Genomic DNA, 23,166 nt, shown 5'->3' on the forward strand with positions numbered 1-23,166 from the left:
ATATAGACATTTTGTTAAAATAGTTCAAAGTTCTGATAACAAAAAACTCCGGTGTCGACACAGCCACCAGGGCCCGGTAGGCGCTGTAAGTTATGCCCTGGGGTATAACTTATTAAGGGGGGTTTATAACTTATGGGAAGAACACACAGAAATCTATTAAAATTATCCAATTATAAGGTTAAAATACATACTCTGTGATAGATGCAAAATTGCTTTGGCACACAAAATCCTATTAAGGTCAATTCCAAACAGTCGTAATCCCTTTGTGTCAGCAAGTGAAATGGTCTAAACCCCTTATTGGAGCTATTTTTTCAATCCATTCATTGTTGTCAATCGCTGTCCACAAGTTATGCAAGCTGTCTATTGTTCATATATAAGGTTTTTATCAAAGAGGTAATCGTATAGACTTTGAAAAAAGCCTCATTCGATTTAAATTGAAAGTTCTAGATCCATTTTGTCATAAAAACTGGAATTTTTTGCAATCAAAAACGAACAAAAATTAATTTAAAAAAAAACTTTCCGAAAAATAAGTTTTTCAAAGAAAAGTAAAGGCCATTTTAAACTTAAGCTCAGGAGATACAAAAACCTGTAAAAATTCAAACTCAAAATGTCCAGAAAGTACTAGTAAAGAATAAATGAAACCCAAAACGAACAGGAATTAAGCGAGAAATCATAGCAAAAAATAAACAACAATTAACAACATAAATGAATAAATAGATCTTAAATCGAGTAATGCTGAAATTGGATATAAAAATCAAGCTTAAAACGAACAGAAATTAAATAAACAATCAATACGGAAAAAACATACAATATATATTAATGTAAATGAATAAATAAATCTTAAAACGAGTAAAACTAAAATTGAATATGTAAATCAAGTTTGAATCGAATAAAAACAACTACAAACAAGAGTTTGGGTATCGCCTCACCGCAGAAGCCTAAAACCTACTGCGTCATTGGCGCTTTACTGAAAACGAATTATATTACAAATGTTTTCTTTTGTAATTAATACTGAAAATAAATGTTAAAATTACAGTAAAATTTTGAACTGATGAGTTTTCATCAATTAATATCTCTATACCTCAAATATTCAGTTTAATTTATTAGTTCTTTCCAAGATTGGTCAAGACAAATGTAGTTTCCCTGCAAACAGAATTTGGATTCTGCCCCCTTCTTTAACTGTAAAAGCCTAAAGCCTTCTGCATCATTGGCGCTTCACTGAAAACGAATTAATCGTATATTACATATTTATTCTTTTCCAGTTCTTACAGCATTGAAAATGAAAAAAAAATTACAGTGAAAAAAAAAATCTTGAACTGATGAATCTTTCAACAATTAATATCATTACATATCTAATATTCAATTTGATTTTGTTTATACTTTCCAAGACTGTTAAAGACGCAAATAGTTTTCGGTAAGGTACCAATGACGCAGCAGGTTTTAGGCTTCTGCATTGAGGCGATACCCAAACATTTGTTTTTAGTTATTTTTATTCGATTCAAGCTTGATTTGCATATTTAATTTAAGTTACACTTGTTTTAAGATTTATTAATTCATTTACATTAATATATATTGTATGTTTGTTCGCATTGATTGTTTATTCAATCTCTGTTCGTTTTAAGTTTCATTTATACTTTAATAGCAAAATATTTTTTTTCGTTTTAAGCTTGATTTTCATATTCAATCTAAGTATTACTCGCTTTAAGATTTATTTATTCATTAATATTGTTACTTGTCGTATGTTTTTTGCTATGATTGTTTATTTAATTTCTGTTCGTTTTGAATTTCATTTATTCTTTAATAGTAATTTCTGGTCGTCTTGAGTTTGAATTTTAACAGGTATTTGTAGCCTATCTCTTGAGCTTAAGTTTTAATTGGCCTTTACTTTTCTTTGAAAAACTTATTTTTCGGAAATTTTTTTTCAATTAATTACACCTAAAGACATAGTTATTAGATTTTTCAATTATGGTTAATAAAATGACTTATCTCAAAATTTGGATCCAGTGACTTAGGGAAAAATGAGCGCGGGAGGGGGCCTAGTTGTCCTCCAATTTTTTGTTTTTTTTTGGTTAAAAAGGCCACTAGAACTTTTGATTTCCTTTCGAATGAGCTCTCTCGCAATATTTTAGGACCACCGGGTCGATACAATCACCCCTAGGAAGAAAAAAAAACAACAAACAAATAAAAACGCATCTTCTTTCTGGCAGAAACAAATACGAAATTCCGCATTTTTTGCATATAGGAGCTTTAAATCTCTACAGTAGCGTTATCTGATACGCTGAATCTGATGGTCTGATTTTCATTAAGATTCTATGAATTTAGTGGGTGTTTTCTCCCTTTTTTGAAAATAAGGCTATAATTCTCAGGATTTGTAACTTTTGATGGGTAACACTAAACTTGATGAAGTATCTATTATTTCAATTGTCATGCAAGGGTTCTGAAACCCCACAGCCATTTCGTTTCTTCCAGATTTCTATTTCTCTTGATGAATAACAAAGAAGACTAGCGTTCAGCCAGCGATTTGCGAAATTTTTAACTCATGAATAGGCCCGAACCTTTTGTAAATTCAAGCTGGGATTTCAGAAACACCGATAAGAACTTTAATGTTGACTCACCGGGTACGGCACGTAAAAACCATCGGCGGTGCGTCACCACTGCTATTTTTGGCCCACCGCCACCGATCTTCCCTTATCGGCGCGGCGCCGGGGTCTATTTGCACCCCTCTCTCCCTTAAGGAAGGGGGAGGAGAAGGGAATCTTCATGTATGTTCAAAAATCAATCAATCGACTAAGGGACTGGGTTATAGATAAGACAAAGCAAAGACAAAAAAAAATAATGAACTCTCAGCCCCATTCTTAAAGCACCCACATAAAGCAGAAGAAAAACTTCAGACTTGGCGATGAACTTGAGAAATTTTTAATGGAAATATAATCTTTCTTTTTCCCTTAAAGACTGCTTTAATATTGAGTAATTTTTAAATTATAGGATAGACAAAACAAATATTGTTTATGGTAGTGATATGTTTGGTTTTATGTTCCTGTGAATAATTTTATATTGACAGAACCTGTCAAAAGTATGGAGACAGACGTAGACTAAACATAAACTTTAGATAGACATATCTCTAAAGTTCAAAAGCATAATGATTTTCACTTTCCTCTGGTCCTTTATCATTTTTTATATACCCTATTTAAGAAAACCTAATAAAAGATATTTATTATACTCCGTCTTACATTAAAAGACTAATGAGGCATCCTAGCCCAGTGGTTAGCATGCTAGACTGGGAATCCTTTTTCTGTAAGGACATGGGTTTGGATCCTGGTGTTGCTAGTTATTTGATTCTGAAACAGGGGTCAGTGGCTAGACTCTTTAAACTTGACCAAAGTCGACGCAGCACTAAATAGGTACCTGGAGAAATCTAGGGAAGGTAAACAGGAAGGGTGTACGAAAGCACAAGATGGCTTACCTCCAAATTCCCCCATTGCACTTCTTGGATGAAGGGAAAAGATCAACACCCCCACTTTTAATTAGTTTGTTTCATCCAAGACAAAGTAACAGAGAGGCAGCATCTTCAGCTGTGGCAAGAATTTGCACTCAAAATTGTTTTTGAATGATTGTTTCATATTGTTTCTATGTTTGATTTAGTCCCTTCCTTCCTCTCATCTAATAAGTAGTTTCTTCTTTCATTTTTTTAGCAATGAAGACGACTTTGAAGAGGTCCTTATCAAAACATCATCCAAGAGAAAGTAGCAGAGAGGCAGCATCTTCAGCTGTGGCAAGAATTTGCACTCAAAACTATTTTTGAATGATTGTTTCATATTGTTTCTATGTTTGATTTACTTCCTTCCTTCCTCTCATCTAACAAGTTTTTTTTTCATTTTTTTTTTTTAGCAATGAAGATAACTTTGAAGAGGTCCTTATCAAAATATCTGCTTTATTGTGTTTTTCTGTTTCCACTGAGTGAAACTTTATCTTGTTGTAGCTTTGAATGTCTTTGTTAGCATACATTTTTCTTTGGGGAGAGGGTTATTGCATGAATCTTAATGGGTTTCTATATCAATATCAGTGTATAGCTATGCTTAAAAGTGATACATTACACCCTACCTTTAGCTTGGACCAATGATAAAGCCAATAAAATCAGGTGAATCATGTCTGTATTGAACTGCTACAGCATTCTTTTTGAGAATTACTTTCTGAAAAAAAGAAGAAGATTGATGTGAGCAAAAATGAACACTGAATATGGGAAAATTCCTTAATTTTTGTTGATTTGAGCAATAGGATATAGTCTAAATGCAAGGAATTATGACACATGTACAGTCACATTTTAAGTTCTTACAATAATACTGGCTTCATACTTTTTAGTTGAGTTAGGATCCCTTCCCCTAACAGAATTGCCACCCTGGTCAGTTCCTAAAGCATTACAATTTCCCAAATTTGCATGCTACACAGTGATTTTTGGTGCTACAGTATAAAAATTGACTGTAATAGTGCTAAAATAGCCCTTTTTTGCTACAGGTGGCAACCTTGAACATTTGCTACACATAATGAAATAGTGCTGAAATATGACTTTCATGCAACGCTGGCAATTCTGCTGAAACATCTAGGTGTTTTTTTCAGCTATTAACTATAACTTTCTTTTGAGGTGCATGTCAAGCTATTTCCCACATTTTGTTATCAATTCACGCCTATATCAAAATGAAGTACATAATAAGTTTGCTTATGTTTTTTTTACATACTCAAAACAAAACCTATTTTCTAAAATACATGAAAATTCATGTTTAATTTTAGCTCTCTCCTTGAATATGACATAACTTTTATACTTAAAATACGTTTAGTTTGCCCAAAAATTATAATGTAAAATAAGTGCCTCTTGCAGAGCAGAGAGGGTTAGGATCAGCCCTTTCCATTACAGTGAGCTGAGATGTATACTCATATATTCAGTAAACATATTTACCATGCATAAACATTGTTTATGTATATGTCAATCCAAATAATCGTGACTGCCTCCCAGGGGCAACTGCCCCCCCAAGACCTCAATTTACCCCCTCCTCCCATCTGAAATTAGCATCTTTAAAATCCCATGACAACTAAGATAGGCCTACATAAAGTCAAGCAAACACAGAAAAAGATAAATTTTCTTTAGTGTACCCTTGCCTTTATGGTAATACATGGCTCATTTTCACTTGCTTGGAAAAATTGGCTCCAACTTTGCCCCTCCCCCAAAGACTTTAACGAAATTACACCCCTGCTGCCTCTTAGAATTTAACTGCCCAGTCAAATATATTTATAAATGTTCAAAGAATTGTTAGATAGTTTTAATGTCAATTAGACTAAAAGTTGGCTATTTTGGACTACAGAATGGGCTATAGTTGTCCATACCATACATTATCTTTTCCTGCTCTTTTACATATATCTACTGATTTTAGTCAAACAGTTCGTGGTAACGAACTGTAAGTAAGGAGCGACCCGGCTCAATGGTAACCGAAACTCTAGAAAACGGGTTTTTGATACCAATAGATATATCAAAAGAATCAGATTTCAATGCTGATTTCAAATATATAGCTTCCATCAAGTTTAGTGCTACCAATCAAAAGTTACACGCCTGAGAAAATTTGGCTGATTTTCGAAAAAAGGAGGAAAGAACCTCTAAAAGCTATAGAACCTTAATCAAAATCAAACCATCAAATTCAGCGTATCAGAGAACCCTACTTCAGAGGTTTTAAGCTCCTATCTACAAAAATGTGGAATTTTCCATTTTTTGCCAGAAGAAAGATCACGGATGCGTGTTTATTTGTTTGTTTTTTTTTGTTTTGTTTTTTTTTCCCAGGGGTGATCGTATCGACCCAGTGGTCCTAGAATATAGTGAGAGGGCTCATTCGAACGGAAATTAAAAGTTCTATTTCCCTTTTTAAGTGACCAAAAAAATGGAGGGCAACTAGGCCCCCTCCCACGCTTATTTTTTCCCCAAAGTCACCCGATCAAAATTCTGAGATAGCCATTTTGTTCAGAATGGTCGAAAATATGATAAATATGTCTTTTAGGATGACTTAATCCCCCGAAGTTCCCAGAGGGAGGGCTAAATGTTATGAACTTTACCCATTGTTAACATATAGTATTGGTTTTTGGTAAGTATACAGAAGTTTTCAGTAGTTTTTTTTTTTGGTAGGGGGAGGGAAGGGTGGGTCGGTGGTTATGTTGGAGGATTTGTTCATGAAGGAAGTTTTCATGGGGGAAGGGAAATTGCCATGAAGGGGATGCCGGACTTGCCAGCATTATTTATTGGTTATTGGGAAGTATACAACCATTTTCAGGAAGGATTTTTTCTGGAGGGGGGGGGCTAGACGAGGGGGTTAATCTTGAGAATATGTCCGTGGAGGATTTTTCATTGGGGGAAGGGAAATGTCAATGAAGGGGGCGCCGGATTTCCAAGAATTATTTAAAAAACGATAAGAATTTAAATAAAAAAAAAACAAGTTTTTTCAACTGAAATTTAAGAAGGAATATTAGAACTTAAAACGAACAGAAATTATAACGTATGTGAGGGGGATTTCCCCCAAGTCAATACCTCGCTCTTTACGCTACAGTTTTTTTTTTAGTGCTTTCAAAAGACCTATCTATTCTAATTAAACGGCCTTTGTGATTCAGGGGTTTGTGAATCAAATTTTTTTTTAACTTTTAACGTAAAGAGCGTGGTATTGACTAAGGGAGAACCCCCTCATATACGTAATAACATATACGTAATAAAAAAAACAATAAAAAAACAAGCGATACGGCTCAATAGTAATCGAAACTTTTAAAAACGGAATTTTGATGTCAATAAATGTATCAAAAGAATGTGTTTATAATGCTGAATCTAAATATATAAATTTTATTAAGTTTAGTATTACTCATCAAACGCTACGAGCTTCAGAAAATTTACTCGATTTTTTAAAGAGGGGGGAAACATCCCCTGCCAAAATAAAAGCTCCATTAACTAAAAAACGATCAGAAATTAAATAAAAAAAACAAGTTTTTTAAACTGAAAGTAAGGAGCGACATTAAAACTTAAAACGAACAGAAATTATTCCGTATATGAAAGGGGCTGTCCCCTCCTCAACGCCTCGCTCTTTACGCTAAAGTTTTTTATTGTTTTAAAAAATAAAGTTGTGAGACAGAGTCAAACTTTAGCGTAAAGAGCGAGGCGTTGAGGAGGGGACAGCCCCTTTCATATACGGAATAATTTCTGTTCGTTTTAAGTTTTAATGTCGCTCCTTACTTTCAGTTTAAAAAACTTGTTTTTTTTATTTAATTTCTCTAAACAACCATGTTTGTTGTTTCTTGATTAAGGTCTATGTTGCTTTTTTTTTATTTTACTTTTGATGCATTATTTTTTTTTTCACAAGAGAGGTGTTTGGCAATGTCTGCGTCTTCTTCTTCAAAAACTGCTGCCCACTGGAACATAATTATTGCCTCTTGGTACCTCTTCTCTATTGACCATACTGGCTATCCAAAATGTTGAATTTCGCAAGTATTGTGATAATCTGACATAACATATTCTTTTCTATATTATTACAACTACCACCACTACTGCTGCTACCACACTACTCTATTAACAATATCGAGGGGAAATTTGAACTAAATCAAAAGACGCTATGTTATATACATTATCAAAAGACTGTATCAAAAGAATTGACTAGGGTATTAAGTTGAAACTTTCAGAGAATGCTTAAAATGGGAAGATCATCTGACCAAAAGGCAATATGTGCATGCTACTACTAATACTATCATCACTGCTACATTTGTTACTACCATTACTTTAACCATTACTTTTATTAAAAGTACTTTAAGGTTAAGAGCTTTGAGATGAAAATTTCAAGAAGTATATGAACAAACAGATTATCAAAGAGCTGGCACAGGAAATTATAGCGCCATTGCACTACATTTTTGTCAAGTCGCTACAAACAGGGAACCTGCCTGATACATGGAAGCAAGCAACGGTGATACCCATCTTCAAAAAAGGAAGCAAATCAGATCCAAGTAACTACAGACCTATCACTTTAACCTATATCACATGCAAAATACTAGAATCTTTACTTCACGATAATATATTACAGTACCTACTCGAAAGAAGCCTCATTTCACCCAAACAGTTTGGATTTCATAGGCAGTGCGCTAGCGCTGCCTAAGTAAAGAACGATGTGGGCAAAACATGTTGTTTTTTTTTTTTTTTTTTTTTTCCATACCTGGGCACTTCGTATCGCAGGAGTTGTCGTTGAAACTTCGAAAAGGGCTCATTCCATAGGAAATTGGAGTGGCTAGTGTCCTTTTTAAAAGTCAAAAGTGATTGGAGGGCAACTAGCCCCTCTCGCCCCACACCCATCATTACCCCAAACACACCCAATCAAAATTTTGAGATAGCCATTTTGTTCAGCGTAGTTGATTTCCAGATAGAAAATATCTTTTGAGGAGGACACTCCCCCACAACCCCCGGGGATAGGGTTTTAAGTTATGCCCTGAGGGCATATAAGATCAATGTTGACACAATGTACAGTTTATTATTTTTTTCTTTCTTTAAAGCAGGGCACTTTATATAGAAGGGGTCGTCGTAGAGACTTCAAAAGGGGTTCATTCGATTCGAAATCAAGAGTTCCAGTGCCCTTTTTAATAGTCGAAAGTGATTGGAGGGCAAATAGCCCCCCCACTCACGCCAATCATTCCCCAAACACATCCAATCAAGATTTTGAGATAGCCATTTTGTTCAGCGTAGTTGCTTTCCGGATAGAAAAAATGTTTTTGAGGAGAACACTCCCCCACAACCCTCAGGGCAAGGGTTTTAAGTTATGCCCAGGGGGCATATAAGGCTTTTATAGAAGGCATTGTCCTAGAAACTTCAAAAACGGCTCATTCGATTGAAAATTCACATGGCTAGTGCCCTTTCAAATAGTAGAAAGTGAACGGGGGGCAACTAGACCCCCCCCCCATGCCCAGCATTAACCCAAAAACATCCCATCAAAATTGTGAGATAGCCATTTTGTTCAGCGTAGTTGATTTCCAGATAGAAAAAGTGTTTTTGAGGAGGACACTCCTCCAAAACCCACAGGGCAAGGGTTTTAAGCTATGCCCTGGGGGCATATGAGGTTTTTCTAGAAGGTGTTGTCGTAGAAACTTAAAAACAGGCTCATTCGATTGATATTCAAACGGCTAGTGCCCTTTTCAATAGTCAAAAGTGATCGGAGAGCAACTAGCGCCCCCCCCTCCGCTCATCAGCCCCCCTAACACATCAAATCAACATTTTTAGATAGCCATTTTGTTCAGCGTAGTTGATTTTCAGATAGAAAATATGTTTTTGAGGAGGACACTCCCCCAAAACCCTCAGGGCAAACGTTTTAAGTTATGCCCTGGGGGCATATAAGGTTTTTTATAGAAGGCGTTGCTGTATAAACTGCAAAACAGGCTCATTCGATTTGGAATTCAAAGGGCTAGTACCCTTTTTAATAGTTGAAAGTGATTGGAGGGCAACTAGCCCCCCACGCCTATCATTCCCCCAAACACATCCAATCAGAATTTTGAGATTGCCATTTCGTTCAGCGTAGGCTAGTTGATTTTCAGATAGAAAATATCTATTTTAGGAGGACACTCCCCCACAACCCTCAGGGCGAGGGTTTTGAGTTATGCCCTGGGGGCATATAAGGTTTTTATAAGAAGGCGTTGTTGTAGAAACTTCAAAACAGGCTCATTTGATTGGAAATTCAAAGGGCTAGTTCCCTTCTTACTAGTCGAAAGTGATTGGAGGGGAACTAGCCCCTCCCCCACGCGCATCATTCCCCCAAACAGATCAAATCAAAATTTTGAGATAGCCATTTTATTCAGCGTAGTTGATTTCCAGATAGAAAATGCTTTTGAGGAGGGCACTCCTCGACAACCTTCAGGGCAAGGGTTTTAAGTTATGTCCTGGGGTATATAAAGTTTTTATAGAAGGCGTTGTCATAGAAACTTCAAAAGGGGCTCATTTGATTGGAAATTCAAAGGGCTAGTATCCTTTTGAATAGTCGAAAGTGACTGGAGGGCAACTAGCCCCCCCCCATGTCCATCATCCACCCAAACACATCCAATCAAAATTCTGAGATAGCCATTTTGTTTAGCGTAGGCTAGTTAATTTCCAGATAGAAAATATGTTTTTGAGAAGGACACTCCCCCAAAAACCTCAGGGCAAGGGTTTTAAGTTATGCCCTGGGGGCAAATAAGGTTTTTACAGAAGATGATGTTGTAGAAACTTCAAAAAAGGCTAATTCGATTGGAAATTCAAAGGGCTAGTGCCCTTTTTAATAGTCGTAAGGGATTGGAGGGCAACTAGCCACCCCCACGCCCATCATTCCCTCAAACACATCCAATAAAATTTTGCGATAGCCATTCTGCTCAGCGTAGTTTATTTGCAGATAGAAAATATGTTTTTAAGGCGGACACTCCCCATAACCCTCAGGGTAAGGGTTTTAAGTTATACCCAGGGGGCATATAATGTTTTTATAGAAGACATTGTTGTAGAAACTTCAAAAACAGCTTTTCCGATTGGAAAGTCAAAGAGATAGTTTCCTTTTTAATAGTCGAAAGTGATTGGAGGGCAACTAGCCCCTTCCCCACGCCCATCATTCCCCCAAACACATCCAATCAAAATTTTGAGATAGCCATTTTGTTCAGCGTAGTTGATTTCCAGATAGAAAATATGTTTTTGAGGAGGATACTCCGCCACAGCCCTCAGGGCAAGGGTTTTAAGTTATGCCCTGGGGGCATATAAGGTTTTATAGAAGGCGTTGTCGTAGAAACACATGCACAGAGATTTTTTTACAACAGATTTTTTTGCGAATGGTATCAAGTTTTCCAGTTTTCCAGTTTTCAAAGTGTTATTTTCTTTTTCCCGGAAAAGACTGCGTCAATACAAAACGAACAGAAATTAATTAAAAAAACTTCTTCCACAAAATAAGTTTTCCAAACAAAAGTAAAGAATTCCATTAAACAAAAAATGAGCAAAAATCAAATCAAATAATCGACCAAGCTCGAAACTACCACAAATCAGCATCGATAAATAAATAAAACCCAAAACGAACAGAAATTACAATAAATAACCGATTCAAACTCAAAACGATCAGAAATTAACATAAGTTGGGCTCAAAACCCCTATGCCTTTCCAAGGCCAGAACAAAATTTGCACTTTACTGAAAAAATACAAATAAATGTGCATTGTCAGTTTATTATAAATATACTGATATTTTTAATCAAAATTTTAAAATTATTTGATCTATTAAAGTTATAAAAGTAAAAACATTTAAAAGGATACTCTTTGGAGATATCCATGGAAATGACCATGGCAGATGCTTTGAGCATGGCTGTGGATCAAAGAAGTCTTTGAGTGTTTTGACCAGAGGTGACTTATTGTTGCGACTTTGTTAAACTGGGTAATTTTTGTGAGCATTTGGAAATCAAAGGTTAAACTCAATAACTGACACTAAGTGTCCTAACATTTTGCTTGGATTAAAAGTGACGAACTAGGATGAAAATCTCAACATCTTCCTGGAGCTACTTCAGTCTGCATATTATTTCATTAAATTACATTTAAAACGGATGAGCTTTTCATTTTTTACCTAATAAAATAGCTGGCACTTCATTTTTGATCATACCGAATAAACCATTAAGTGTTTTTTGTTTCATTGTAATTCAATTGTTTTCATGTGAAGTGTTCATCATGTATTTTTCAATTTGATAAATTTACTCCTTTTAGGTGCAGTTTATAATTTGACTGATATTAGGAATTTATCAGTTTATATTTTTAATTATTTTATCCAATAAAAGGAGGAAGCCATATAATTTGGAATGAATCCCCGAAAGAAAAAATGAATTATATCCAAAAGAACAGCCAAAAGCAATAAAAAATAAGCAGCAGTTCAGCCTTAGCCTACATAAAACATATTCTATAAAGAAACCAAAAAAACTTTAAAATGTATTTTTTTTAAATTGTTATTTAAAACCAGTGTTTAATATAAGAAGGTTTTTTAAGAATCCAAAAGAGCAAAAAAAAAAAAACCAATCAATATCAAAGTCGCCCATTTCAACTGTTTTGAAGGTGACAAAACAGATATAGGCAAAGGCCATTATGAAAAAATTAAGCTTCTAAGTTCAAAGTTAAATTCCAAGTTTTACCCAGATAACTGACGAATTTTGTGATACGGTATTTGAAGTTTTGTATGCAGTAATGCTCGATGAAAAAAACTACTAATTTCGATAATTATTTATGTTAAGAATACATAGCTAAAAGATACTTCAACTACTCATATTATGCAAGGATTCTGAAACGCCACAGCCATTCCGTTTCTACCAGATTTCTACTTCTCTTGATGAATAACGAAGAAGACCAGTTTCCAGCCAGCAACTTGTGAATTTTTGAACTCATGAGTAGGCTCAAATCTGTTGTGAATTTAAGCTGTGATTTGAGAAAGACTGATGAAAACATTAATGTTTGCGGTCAACACTGATCGCGCCGGCGGCGCGCGACTGACATCGTACTGGCGGCACGGCACGCTATTTTTGGCCCCGTCGCCACCGGTTTTCCCTCATCGATGCGGCGCCAGGGTCTAGCTCTGAGGGGGTTATCATCCTATAAGACCTAATTTCCAGAACTTTCAACTACGTTGAACAAAATGGCTATCGTACAAGTTTGATTGGACGTCTTGGGAGAAACGGTGGGCGTGAGAGTGTGGTTAGTTATTCTCCAATCACTTTCGACTATTAAAAAGCGCACTATCCCTTTTAATTTCTAATTGAATGAGCCTTTTTTGAAGTTTCTACAACATCGCTTTCTATAAAACCTTATATACCCCCTGGGCATAACTTATAACCTTTACCCTGAGGACTGTGGGGGGGGGGAGGGGCTGTCATCCTTAAAGACCTAATTTCCCAAACTTTCAACTACGTTGAATAAAATGGCTATCTAAAAATTTTGATTGGATCTGCATGGGGAAAAGGTGGGCGTGAGAGGGGGGTTAGTTGCCCTCAAATCACTTTCTACTATTAAAAAAGGCACTAGCCCTTTGAATTTCCAATCGAATGAGCCCTTTTTCCAGTTTCTACGATAAAGATTCAAATTAAAACCTTATATGCCCATAGGGCATAACTTATAACCCTTGCCCTGAAGACTGTTGGGGGAGTGTCCTGCTCAAAGGTATAACTTCCAGAACTTTCAACTGCATGGAATAAAATGGCTATCTCAAAATTTTGATTGGATGTTTGGGGAAATGGTGGGCGTGGAAGGGGTGTTAGTTACCTTCCAATCACTTTCGACTATTATGAGCCCTATATAAGCCCTTTTGAAGTTATGAGCCCTTTCTGAAGTTTCTAAAACAATGTTTTCTTTCAAAACCTTGTATGCCCCGAGGACATAACTTACAACCCTTGCCCTGAGGGCTGTAGGGGGGGGGGAGTTGGCATCATAAAAGACCTAATCTCTAGAGATATCAACTAAATTGAACAAAATGGCTATCTCAAAATTTTGATTGGATGTGTTTGAGGAAAAAGTGGGCGTGAGACCGGGGGGGGGGGAGGGTAATTGCGCTCCAATCACTTTCGACTATTAAAAAGGGCACTAGCCCTTTGAATTTCCAATCGATTGAGTCTTTTTTGAAGTTTCTACAACAACGCTTTCTATAAAAACCTTATATGCCCCCAGAGTATTACTTACAAGCCTTGCCCTGAAGACTGTGGGGGAGTACCCTCCTCAAAAGCATAATTTTTATGTTGAGATAAATTCCGCTTAACGAAATGGAAATCTCAGTCTTTTTTTGGAGCATGATTCGGAATAGGTCGGGCGTTAGTGTGGGGTTAGCTGCCTTTCAATTACTTTCAAATATTAAAAACGACACAAGCTATTCCAATTTCTAATCGAATAAGTCCTTTTGGAAGTTTCTACTTTTCGTATGACAACTTCTTCTATTCAAGTTGTCAGTTTCTATGACAGCTTCTTCAACACAAAGTGCCCTGGTCTAAAGGAAAAAAATAATATATTGTACCAACATCGTTCTTATATGCCCCCAGGGCATAGCTTAAATCCCTTGCCCAGAGGGTTGTGGGGGAGTGTCCTCAAAAACATAATTTATATCTGGAAATCAACTATGCTGAACAAAATGACTATCTCAAAATTTTGATTGGATGTGTTTGAAGAAATGGCAGGCGTGGAAGGGGCATTAGTTGCCTTCCAATCACTTTCGACTATTAAAAAGGGCACAAGCCACTCCAAATTCCAATCGACTGAGCTGTTTTCGAAGTTTCTACGACAATTCCTTTGATACAAAGTGCCCTGGTCTAAAGAAAAAAAAATAATACATTGTGCCAACATCGTTCTTTTCCTAGGCAGCGCGATTGCGCTGCCATTGAAAAAGAGATTGGAGAGCAATCAACCCTTCTCCTAAGCCCATTTATTGTCCAAACACATCTAGTCAACATGAGTCATTGACGCAAGAGCACTACAGGTCTGGAGGACCTTAAAGCTCTTAAATGGATTAAGGTAAGGTGATTTTGAGACAGCCATTTTTTTAGCATAGTAGAATGGTCCAGCAGCTATGTCTTTAGGGATATTGGATATGTCAATTCCCCACAATTATGTAATTGACCAAACCAAGTCGAGAAAAAGGATCAGGAATTAACTTTAAAAACTTTTTTATTTCTAAAAAAAACTTTTCGATTTGAAAAAGGTGACAAAGCAATATCTCAAGAATAGCTTACATTATAAATTAGACCTTTAAGGTAAGTTGTGGCAGATTTTGAACTAGCCAGAAGGCACTATGTGTATACTATTAATACTACCACAACAGCCACTGTAACTGGTGACACTAAGGGTATTAAAATGAAACTTTTAGGGTACGTTTAGGGGGAGTTTCAATTAAACAAAAACAATATGTATACAGGTTTTCAAAAGAGCATATTAGCAATATCATAGGCAGCACTGCTCTACAATAGCTAGAAATAACATAGAAACTTTTAAAAGAGTTAATTTGGTTATAAATTAAAAGTTCTAGTGCCCCCTTTAAGAGTAAAAGGAGATTGGAGGGCAATCAACCCTTCTCCTAAGCCCACTTATTTTCCAAACAAATCTAGTCAACATTTTGAGACAGTCATTTTTTTTACCATAGTAGAATGGTCCAGCAGCTATGTCTTTAGGGATATTGGGTATGTCAATTCCCCAAAATTATGTAATTGACCCGACTAAGTCAATAAAAACAAACAGGGATTCACTTTAAAAACTTTTTTTTTACAAAACAAAGTTTTTCAAAAAAAAGTAAAGACCTCCATTAAGCCAAAAATGAGCAGAAATAGAGTCAAATAATCTTCAAAGCATATAACCATCACAAATCACCACCAATAAATAACTGAAACCCAAAATAAGCAGAAGTTATAAAAAATAACAAATTCAAACTCAAAATGAGCAAAAATTAACATAAGCAGGGCTGATTAAATTCTTCAGTAAATCAATGACAAATTACCAAAAATTGTTTCCCATAGGTTACCAAGAAGGTATGTTCCTGACACAAACCTTACATTGATGAAAAAATAAAAGGACTAATCCATTTGAAACTAAAACTTGTTTGCCTTGGAAAGACAGAGGATGCCTGTAACCCCCATAAGCAAATAAAGAAAGAAATACGTTGTGCTGCTTCTCGTTATGGTAAGAATAAAATTAAATTACTTAAAACAGAGCAAACCTCAGCAATGGTTTAAGAAAGTGAAAGAAATACAGAGTTGCTTGCAAAAGAACCTTGCATAAACAATGAACTGGCTGAACAGACAAACAGACAGCCAATGAACCGGCTGAACAAACAGCTAACAAGCTTAATACCTAGCAAGCATTGTGCAAACGGTCCTCCTCTCTCAGAAAACCAGCTAGTCCCTGAAACTCCAAAAGATAAAATCCCGGAAATTTCAGCAAAGCAAACAATAGAAAAAAATTCAGAAACTGAAAAAAAAACTAGTGTTTGTTCCATTGATATCCCAACTGATCTAATAAAAGCATTTCCTGATAAACTATCAAAACCCCTTGTTAGTATTTTTAATGATATTAGTAATTCCAGATGTTATCCATTGAGCTGGAAGCTGGGCTATATTACTCCAAACCCAAAGAGGGATGCCTGAATGATTTTACTGGAGAATGGCCAATCACTTTAACCCCTAGTTTTTTTTTCAAATATCTAGAAGGGTTTCTTAGCCAATTGGTTAAAGGCTGAGATTCTTGAACTTATTGATGTACAACAATTAGGAAACCTGAAGGAAACATCTACTTCACACTACCTTGTTACTCTTCTTTGCACTATTCTTAAAAACCTTGAAATCCTGATACTTGGTTGGATCTTTTATTAATTGATCTCCAAAAAGCATTCGACCTAATTGACCACAATATCCTTGTAAATAAACTGCTGACGGATTTTCAAGTGAGTTCCTTTCTAGTTAAAATTATTGCCCCCTTTTTAACAAATAGTTGTCAAGGGCTTAAATAATAAATGTTAATTTTGATCCCCTTCCTATCTTTTGTGGGGTCCCCCAGGGAACTCTGATCGGTCCCATCCTATTCCTTATAATGTTTAATAGCCTCATGACTGACCACACAGCAATGGACGTATGTGGACAACCTGTCTGCACTTGAGGTTTGCCAACTAAATATTAAAAGCTCAATTATGACACTACTTGACAATATCACACAAGAGGCTTCTTTGTTGAAGATGAAAATTAAGTTTAATAAATTGTCAGTTATGACAGTTAATTTTTCAAAATCATCCCCCTCTTTCACAAACACCATTCCTCACAAAATTTCTATCACATGCATTAAACTACTTGGAGCGACGATTAGTGCTGACTTGAAGTGGGACGCCCATGTTCAAAAAATCCTCAAATAAGCTTCCCTTTCTAAAACTTTTTCTTGCCTCCCTAAAGATCTTCTCCAACTTTATTGTTCTTTTATTTAGCCAATACTTGAGTATGCTTGTCCAGAACCCTATCTTCCTGCCCAGAACAGACCATCCCATATAAAATCCCAAAAAGTCCCCAAACTGACTCCCATCCTTGCTAAACATGAAAGATATCGCAAAATTTCTACTCCGAGTTTTGTAAAGCTGTATAATGACCAGAAAACTAGTCATTAATTTTATTGTTATCTATTTAATTTTATTTTTGACTTTTTAACCAAGTGTTGACTCTTTTTTTTTTTTTATGGATTTGTGCATTTATGTATTTTGTACAATGAGTTATGTTTGACATAAAGGTCAAGTTCTTATGTATATATATATATATATATATATATATATATATATATATATATATATATATATATATATATATATATATATATATATATACACTGCAATTTACTGAAAACAAATACATTTTAAATGTCTTTGCTTTTGATTTTAAGGAATAAACATCAGTATATGTATATTAAACTACTGTTGGAAGATAATTTGATTAAATGAGATACCAATATATCAATACTTTTAAATTAAATATTCAATAATCAATAGATGAATTACCAATATTTCTGATCAGTCAAACAGTTCGTGGTAACGAACTGTAAGTAAGGAGCGACCCAGCTCAATGGTAACCGAAACTCTAGAAAACGGGTTTTTGATACCAATAGATATATCAAAAGAATCAGATTTCAATGCTGATTTCAAATATATAACTTTCATCAAGTTTAGTGCTACCCATCAAAAGTTACGCGCCTGAGATTATTTGGCTGATTTTCGAAAAAAGGGGGAAAGACCCCCTAAAAGATATAGAACCTTAATGAAAATCACACCATCATATTCAGCGTATCAAAGCACACTATTGCAGGAATTTTAAGCACCTATCTGCAAATATGTGGACTTTTACATTTTTTGCCAAAAGAAAGACCAGGAACTACTGTTTATTTGTTTGTTTGTTTTTTTTTCCCAGGGGTAGTCGCATCGACCCAGCGATCCCAGAATATCAAAGGAGGACTTAATGGAATGGAAATTAAAAGTTCTAGTGCCCTTTTTAAGTGACCAAAAAAAATGGAGAGCAACTAGGCCCCCTCCCACGCTTATTTTTTTTCAGTCACCCGTTCAAAATTTTGAGATAGCCATTTTGTTCAGCATGGTCGAAAATATGATAAATATGTCTTTTAGGATTACTTAATCCCCCGAAGTACCAAGAGGGAGGGCTAAAAGTTATGAAATTTACCCAATTTTAACATATAGTTTTGGTTTTTGGTATTTATACATAAGTTTTCAGTTGTTTTTTTTTCGGTTTGTGGGAGGGATGGGTGGGTCAGTGGTTATGTTGGAGGATCTGTTCATGAAGGAAGTTTTCATGGGGGAAGGGAAATTGCCATGAAAGGGGCGCCGGACTTGCCAGCATTATTTATTGGTTATTGGGAAGTATACAACCATTTTCAGGAAGGAATTTTTCTGGAGGGGGGGCTAGAGGATGGGGTTAATCTGGAGAATATTTCCGTGGAGGATGTTTCTTTGGGGTAAGGGACATTTCTATGAAGGGGGCGCCGGATTTCCAAGCATTATTTAAAAAACGATCAGAAATTAAATAAAAAAAAACAAGTTTTTTCAACTGAAATGTAAGAAGGAATATTAGAACTTAAAACAAACAGAAATTATAACGTATGTGAGGGGGTTCTCCCCCAAGTCAAAACCTCGCTCTTTACGCTACACTTTTTTTTAGTGCTTTCAAAAGAGCTATCTATTCTAATTAAAAGGCCTTTTTGATTCAGGGGTTTGTGAATCAAAATTTTTTTTAAATTTAACATTAATTTGGTTTTTTTGCAATACGGTCAGAACCCCCTCATATACGTAATAACATATACGTAATAAAAAAAAAAAATAAGAAAACAAGCGATACGGCTCAATAGCAATCGAAACTTTTAAAAACGGAATTTTGATGTCAATAAATGTATCAAAAGAATGTGTTTATAATGCTGATTCTAAATAAATAAATTTTATTAAGTTTAGTATTACTCATCAAAGGCTACGAGCCTGAGAAAATTTACCCGATTTTTTAAAGAGGGGGAAACATCCCCTACAAGTGAAAGAATTTTAATGAAAATCACACCGTCAGATTCAGCGTATCAGAAAACCCTATTACATAGGTTTCAAGCTCATATCTGCAAAAATCTGCAACTTTGTATTTTTTGCCATAAGAAAAATAGACGAATATAGAAGTTAGTTACGTAATTTAATTTGTAAAGACATCCATTTAGCAAAAGAAAAGTAAAATTTTTATGCAAATAAAAGCTGCATTAACTAAAAAACGATCAGAAATTAAATAAAAAAAAAACAAGCTTTTTAAACTGAAAGTAAGGAGCGACATTAAAACTTAAAACGAACAGAAATTATTCCTTATATGGAAGGGGCTGTCCCCTCCTCAACGCCTCGCTCTTTACGCTAAATTTTTTTATTGTTTTAAAAAATAAAATTGTGAGACAGAGTCAAACTTCAGCGTAAAGAGCGAGGCGTTGAGGAGGGGACAGCCCCTTTCATATACGGAATAATTTCTGTTCGTTTTAAGTTTTAATGTCGCTCCTTACTTTCAGTTAAAAAAACTTGTTTTTTTTTTATTTTCTTATACTCAGATTAACTTTTGGGTTTGGCAAAATTCAATAACAAAATTTGTAATGAAAGAGTATTTTGCCCATTTTTTCCAAATTTTGAATAAAATAAAAAAAGTTCTATTATATGAACAAATATTACAAAAACCCTAATTTGGAGTTACTTGGGCTCAGGATAAAGAAATATAAGCTACTGGCTATTTTGGGCTGTTCAAATCTGCAACATGTCAATATTTTCCGCTGAGAATTGGTTCAGTCTTTTGATGATAAATTTAAAAATATTTTTGTTTTAACTGGAAGTAAGGAACAACACTAAAACTTTAACAAACAGAAATGCTCTGTATATAAGGGGAATAACTCTACCTCAATACCTCAGTCTTCATGCCAAAGTTTCTTTTTGTATTTTAACAATATCCTTATTCTAATGAGACAGCTCTTGTGTTTCAAGAATTGATCTTAAATAATTGGGGGGAAAAGTTAAAATTAGCATACAGAGCAAGGTATTGAGAAGGGGAATTTGCCATCACATCCAGGATAATTTCTGTTCATTTTAAGTTTTAATATTGCTCCTTACTTTTAGTTGAAAAAATTAGTTCAAATAATGTCAGACATTCCACGTTATCTCTCCATTTTCTTCCCAATAAAATTGCTCCTTGGAAAAATCCTTCCACATAATTCCCCCCAAAAACTCATTGCAGACAATTCAGCCTGGAAAATTAATTTTAGCCTACTTTTGTTTAAAAAAACATATTTTTTTTTATTTTCTAATGGTTTTTTCAAATCATTCTGGAAATCCTCCCTCCATAGAAAATATTTCCTGGGAATTCTCCCCTCCCAATGTGTCAATGGAAAGTTTCTCCCATTTGAAATTCCCACACATAGGGTTTTTTTTGCGGAAAATACCCCCCCCATGGAAAAATCCACCAGACAATCTCAACTCCTTTAAAAAATTACTATGGACAATTTTCCTGGAATATCTTCACATGAAAAATTAAATTGGCAAAGAGAAAGTAAATCAAATAAAAAGAATTTTGTATATGAATTCTGGTAAACTCCCCTGCGTATAGTCTCCCTTTGAAAGTTCTTTCCTAGAAACTTCCCTCCCCACAGAAAATTCTCCCCTTGAACCCCCCCCCCCCACACACACACACATAAAATTCACTTTCCCAAAAAAATTTCTGTTTACTTCCCAGTAACAAATACTATATGTCAACACTAGACAAATTTCATAGCTTACAACCTTTTTCTCCAGGAACTTGCAGGGTTTTGTCATCACCGGAGGCATGATACTTGAACTTTCAACTATGCTGGTTAAAATGGATATCTCAAAATTTTGATTGGATGACTTTAGCAAAAAGGAGCATGGTACAGAAGAGGCAATCTAGTTACCCTTCAGTCGTTTTGGTTACAAAATGGGGAAATAGAACTGTAATTTCCATTTGAGCAAGCCCTCTCCTGATCTAATGACTATTGGTTTGATATTATCAGTCTGGCAAAAAAAAGAAAAAAAAAGAAAAAGAAATAAACATGCATCCTTGATCTTTCTTCAAGCCAAAATTACAAAATTTCAAATTGTGCAGATGAAAGCTAGAAACCCTTACAGTATGGTTCTCTGATATGCCAAATCTGATGGGATGATTTTTATTAAGATGTATTGACTTTTTAGGGACATTCCCGCCCTTTCTACAAAATCATACACATTTTCTCTGGTTGTTAGCTTTGATGGGCACATGAAACTTGATGAATTTTACATATCTGGAGTTGACATAAAAAACCAATTTATTTGATGGATTTATTGTTATAAAAATTACATGTTTTAGAGTTTTGGTAGCTATTATTTGGCTGAGTTGCTCCATACTTACAGTTTGCTACCACAAGCTATTTGATTAACTAATCAGGCTTGTAATCCACTCTCAGAAAGGACATTAGTGGCAGGCATTGACATTAGTTTTATTACCTTAATTTACATTTCAGAGTAAAATAAGGTCCGATGTTGGATCTGTTTGGCTCCATTGTTGAGATAGTAGTTACAACATTTTACACAAAATATTAAAGAACAAGGTTTTGACTGTGTTTATAGCCCAGTGTCTTGCCTTCTAACTAAGAGTGTGCTAGGATAAATGCAATTTAAGCCAACTTGGAAACGGTGGCCACAGATAGGTATGATCAAGGGGACCATTCTTCTGTAGTTTAGAATAGACACCATCACACAATGTCAATTTCTGATAGAGTATACAAGTTGGTGGGATGCAACAAGCAGTATCAGCATCCTTGCACAATTCTTTTTTTATATACATTTATATTAATCACTATTTATGAGACACGGATGATGGGTAGCTCCAGTTACATCTTGAAGGTTTGGCTTCCCATTCTCTGTTGAGTCTCCTTTTAAAAACTTCAGCTGATATTGAAGACACTGTCTCCTTGCTTAAACAGTTCTATCCATTGATGACCCTTTGGCTAAAGTGTCTTGTTTGATTCTACTGTTAACTCTGGGCTTATGAAGCTTCTTAGAATGACCTTGTGTTTGCCTTTTGTTGGTTAACTGGGTAAAGAATTTATTTTGGGGTTGGTTGACAAATTTACATGTGAGCAGTATGTCACTGCGCTTGCTTGGAAGGTCAAAGATGGGAGTTTTAGGTTAGATAGCCTTTCACTATATGGTTTCTTGCCAAGTCCAGAGATGCACTTGGTGGCCCTTCTTTGTACACCTTCAATCAACTGGATATCACCTTTGTAAAAAAGGCCAGTAAAGCTGGTTCCAGAGTCAAAACTGGTCTTCTAGTAACCTTGTATAGCTTCAAGGAGATTCCATGTAATTGGCTGGCAAGTGTTCTCTTAATAAGTCTAAGGCTAGAATTTGCTTTGGAAACAGTTTGTGCAGTGTTTATGGAACTCCAGAAGATTATCTATAGTGACTCCCAGGTATTTGCCACTACTACAAGTTTGCAGAGGAATGAGGGATGATGTCTGGTTATCATTCATGGTGTATGGGTGCATAGGATTATTTTTACCAAAATGAATTGTGATGCATTTTGATAAGTTGAAAAAAAGAAGCAACCTGTCTATCTATGTCTGAATGTTGTCCAAGTCGGATTGTATTGACGATTTATTAGTCACTCCGAATAATTTTGAGTCATCAGAATAAAGGGTTAAGTGGTCGTTGACCTTGGTAACCATATAATCTATATGAAGAAGAAACAATGCGAGTCCCAAAACTGTTCCCAGGGGAACACTGCTTAGAACATTACAGGCTTGGGGGTAGGTACATTTGCTATCTGTTGTGAAGAACACTAGAGTCTGAGATCTACCAGACAGGAAGTCCATTAGCCAGTCTACTAATTTATGGTGGATTCCTGCTGCCTTTAACTTAAAACAAAGCCAATTATGTGGGACCTTGTCAAATGCTTTGGCTAGGTCTAAAAGAAACAAATCAACAGGATGGCCTTTGTCCAGTAACTGGGTTACCTGTTCATAAGTTTCTAGAAGGTTAGTTTATACAGATTATCCTCAGATATAGCCGTGCTGCCTGTTGAAGATAATTTCATTAGTAACAAGGTGTTAAAGAAGTGCATCATTAA

General features: G+C 35.4%; 1 protein-coding gene across 2 annotated transcripts in view; it reads right to left on the bottom strand.

The window, feature by feature from the left end:
* Nucleotides 1-23,166, bottom strand: part of Ptp69D (Protein tyrosine phosphatase 69D) — a 170,453-nt gene that overhangs the window by 133,980 nt on the left and 13,307 nt on the right. For both annotated transcript variants that reach the window (XM_089097834.1, XM_089097908.1), the window contains exon 2: nucleotides 4,102-4,190. In XM_089097834.1, coding sequence (XP_088953960.1) covers nucleotides 4,102-4,147 — 46 coding nt within the window. In that variant the 5' untranslated portion in view covers nucleotides 4,148-4,190. The remainder of the gene's footprint in view (nucleotides 1-4,101; nucleotides 4,191-23,166) is intronic.

The sequence above is a fragment of the Artemia sp. Qi Xiang Cuo genome, chromosome 1 (genome assembly GCF_049724085.1).
Source record: "Artemia sp. Qi Xiang Cuo chromosome 1, ASM4972408v1, whole genome shotgun sequence".
NCBI classification, from domain to species: Eukaryota; Metazoa; Arthropoda; class Branchiopoda; order Anostraca; family Artemiidae; genus Artemia; species Artemia sp. Qi Xiang Cuo.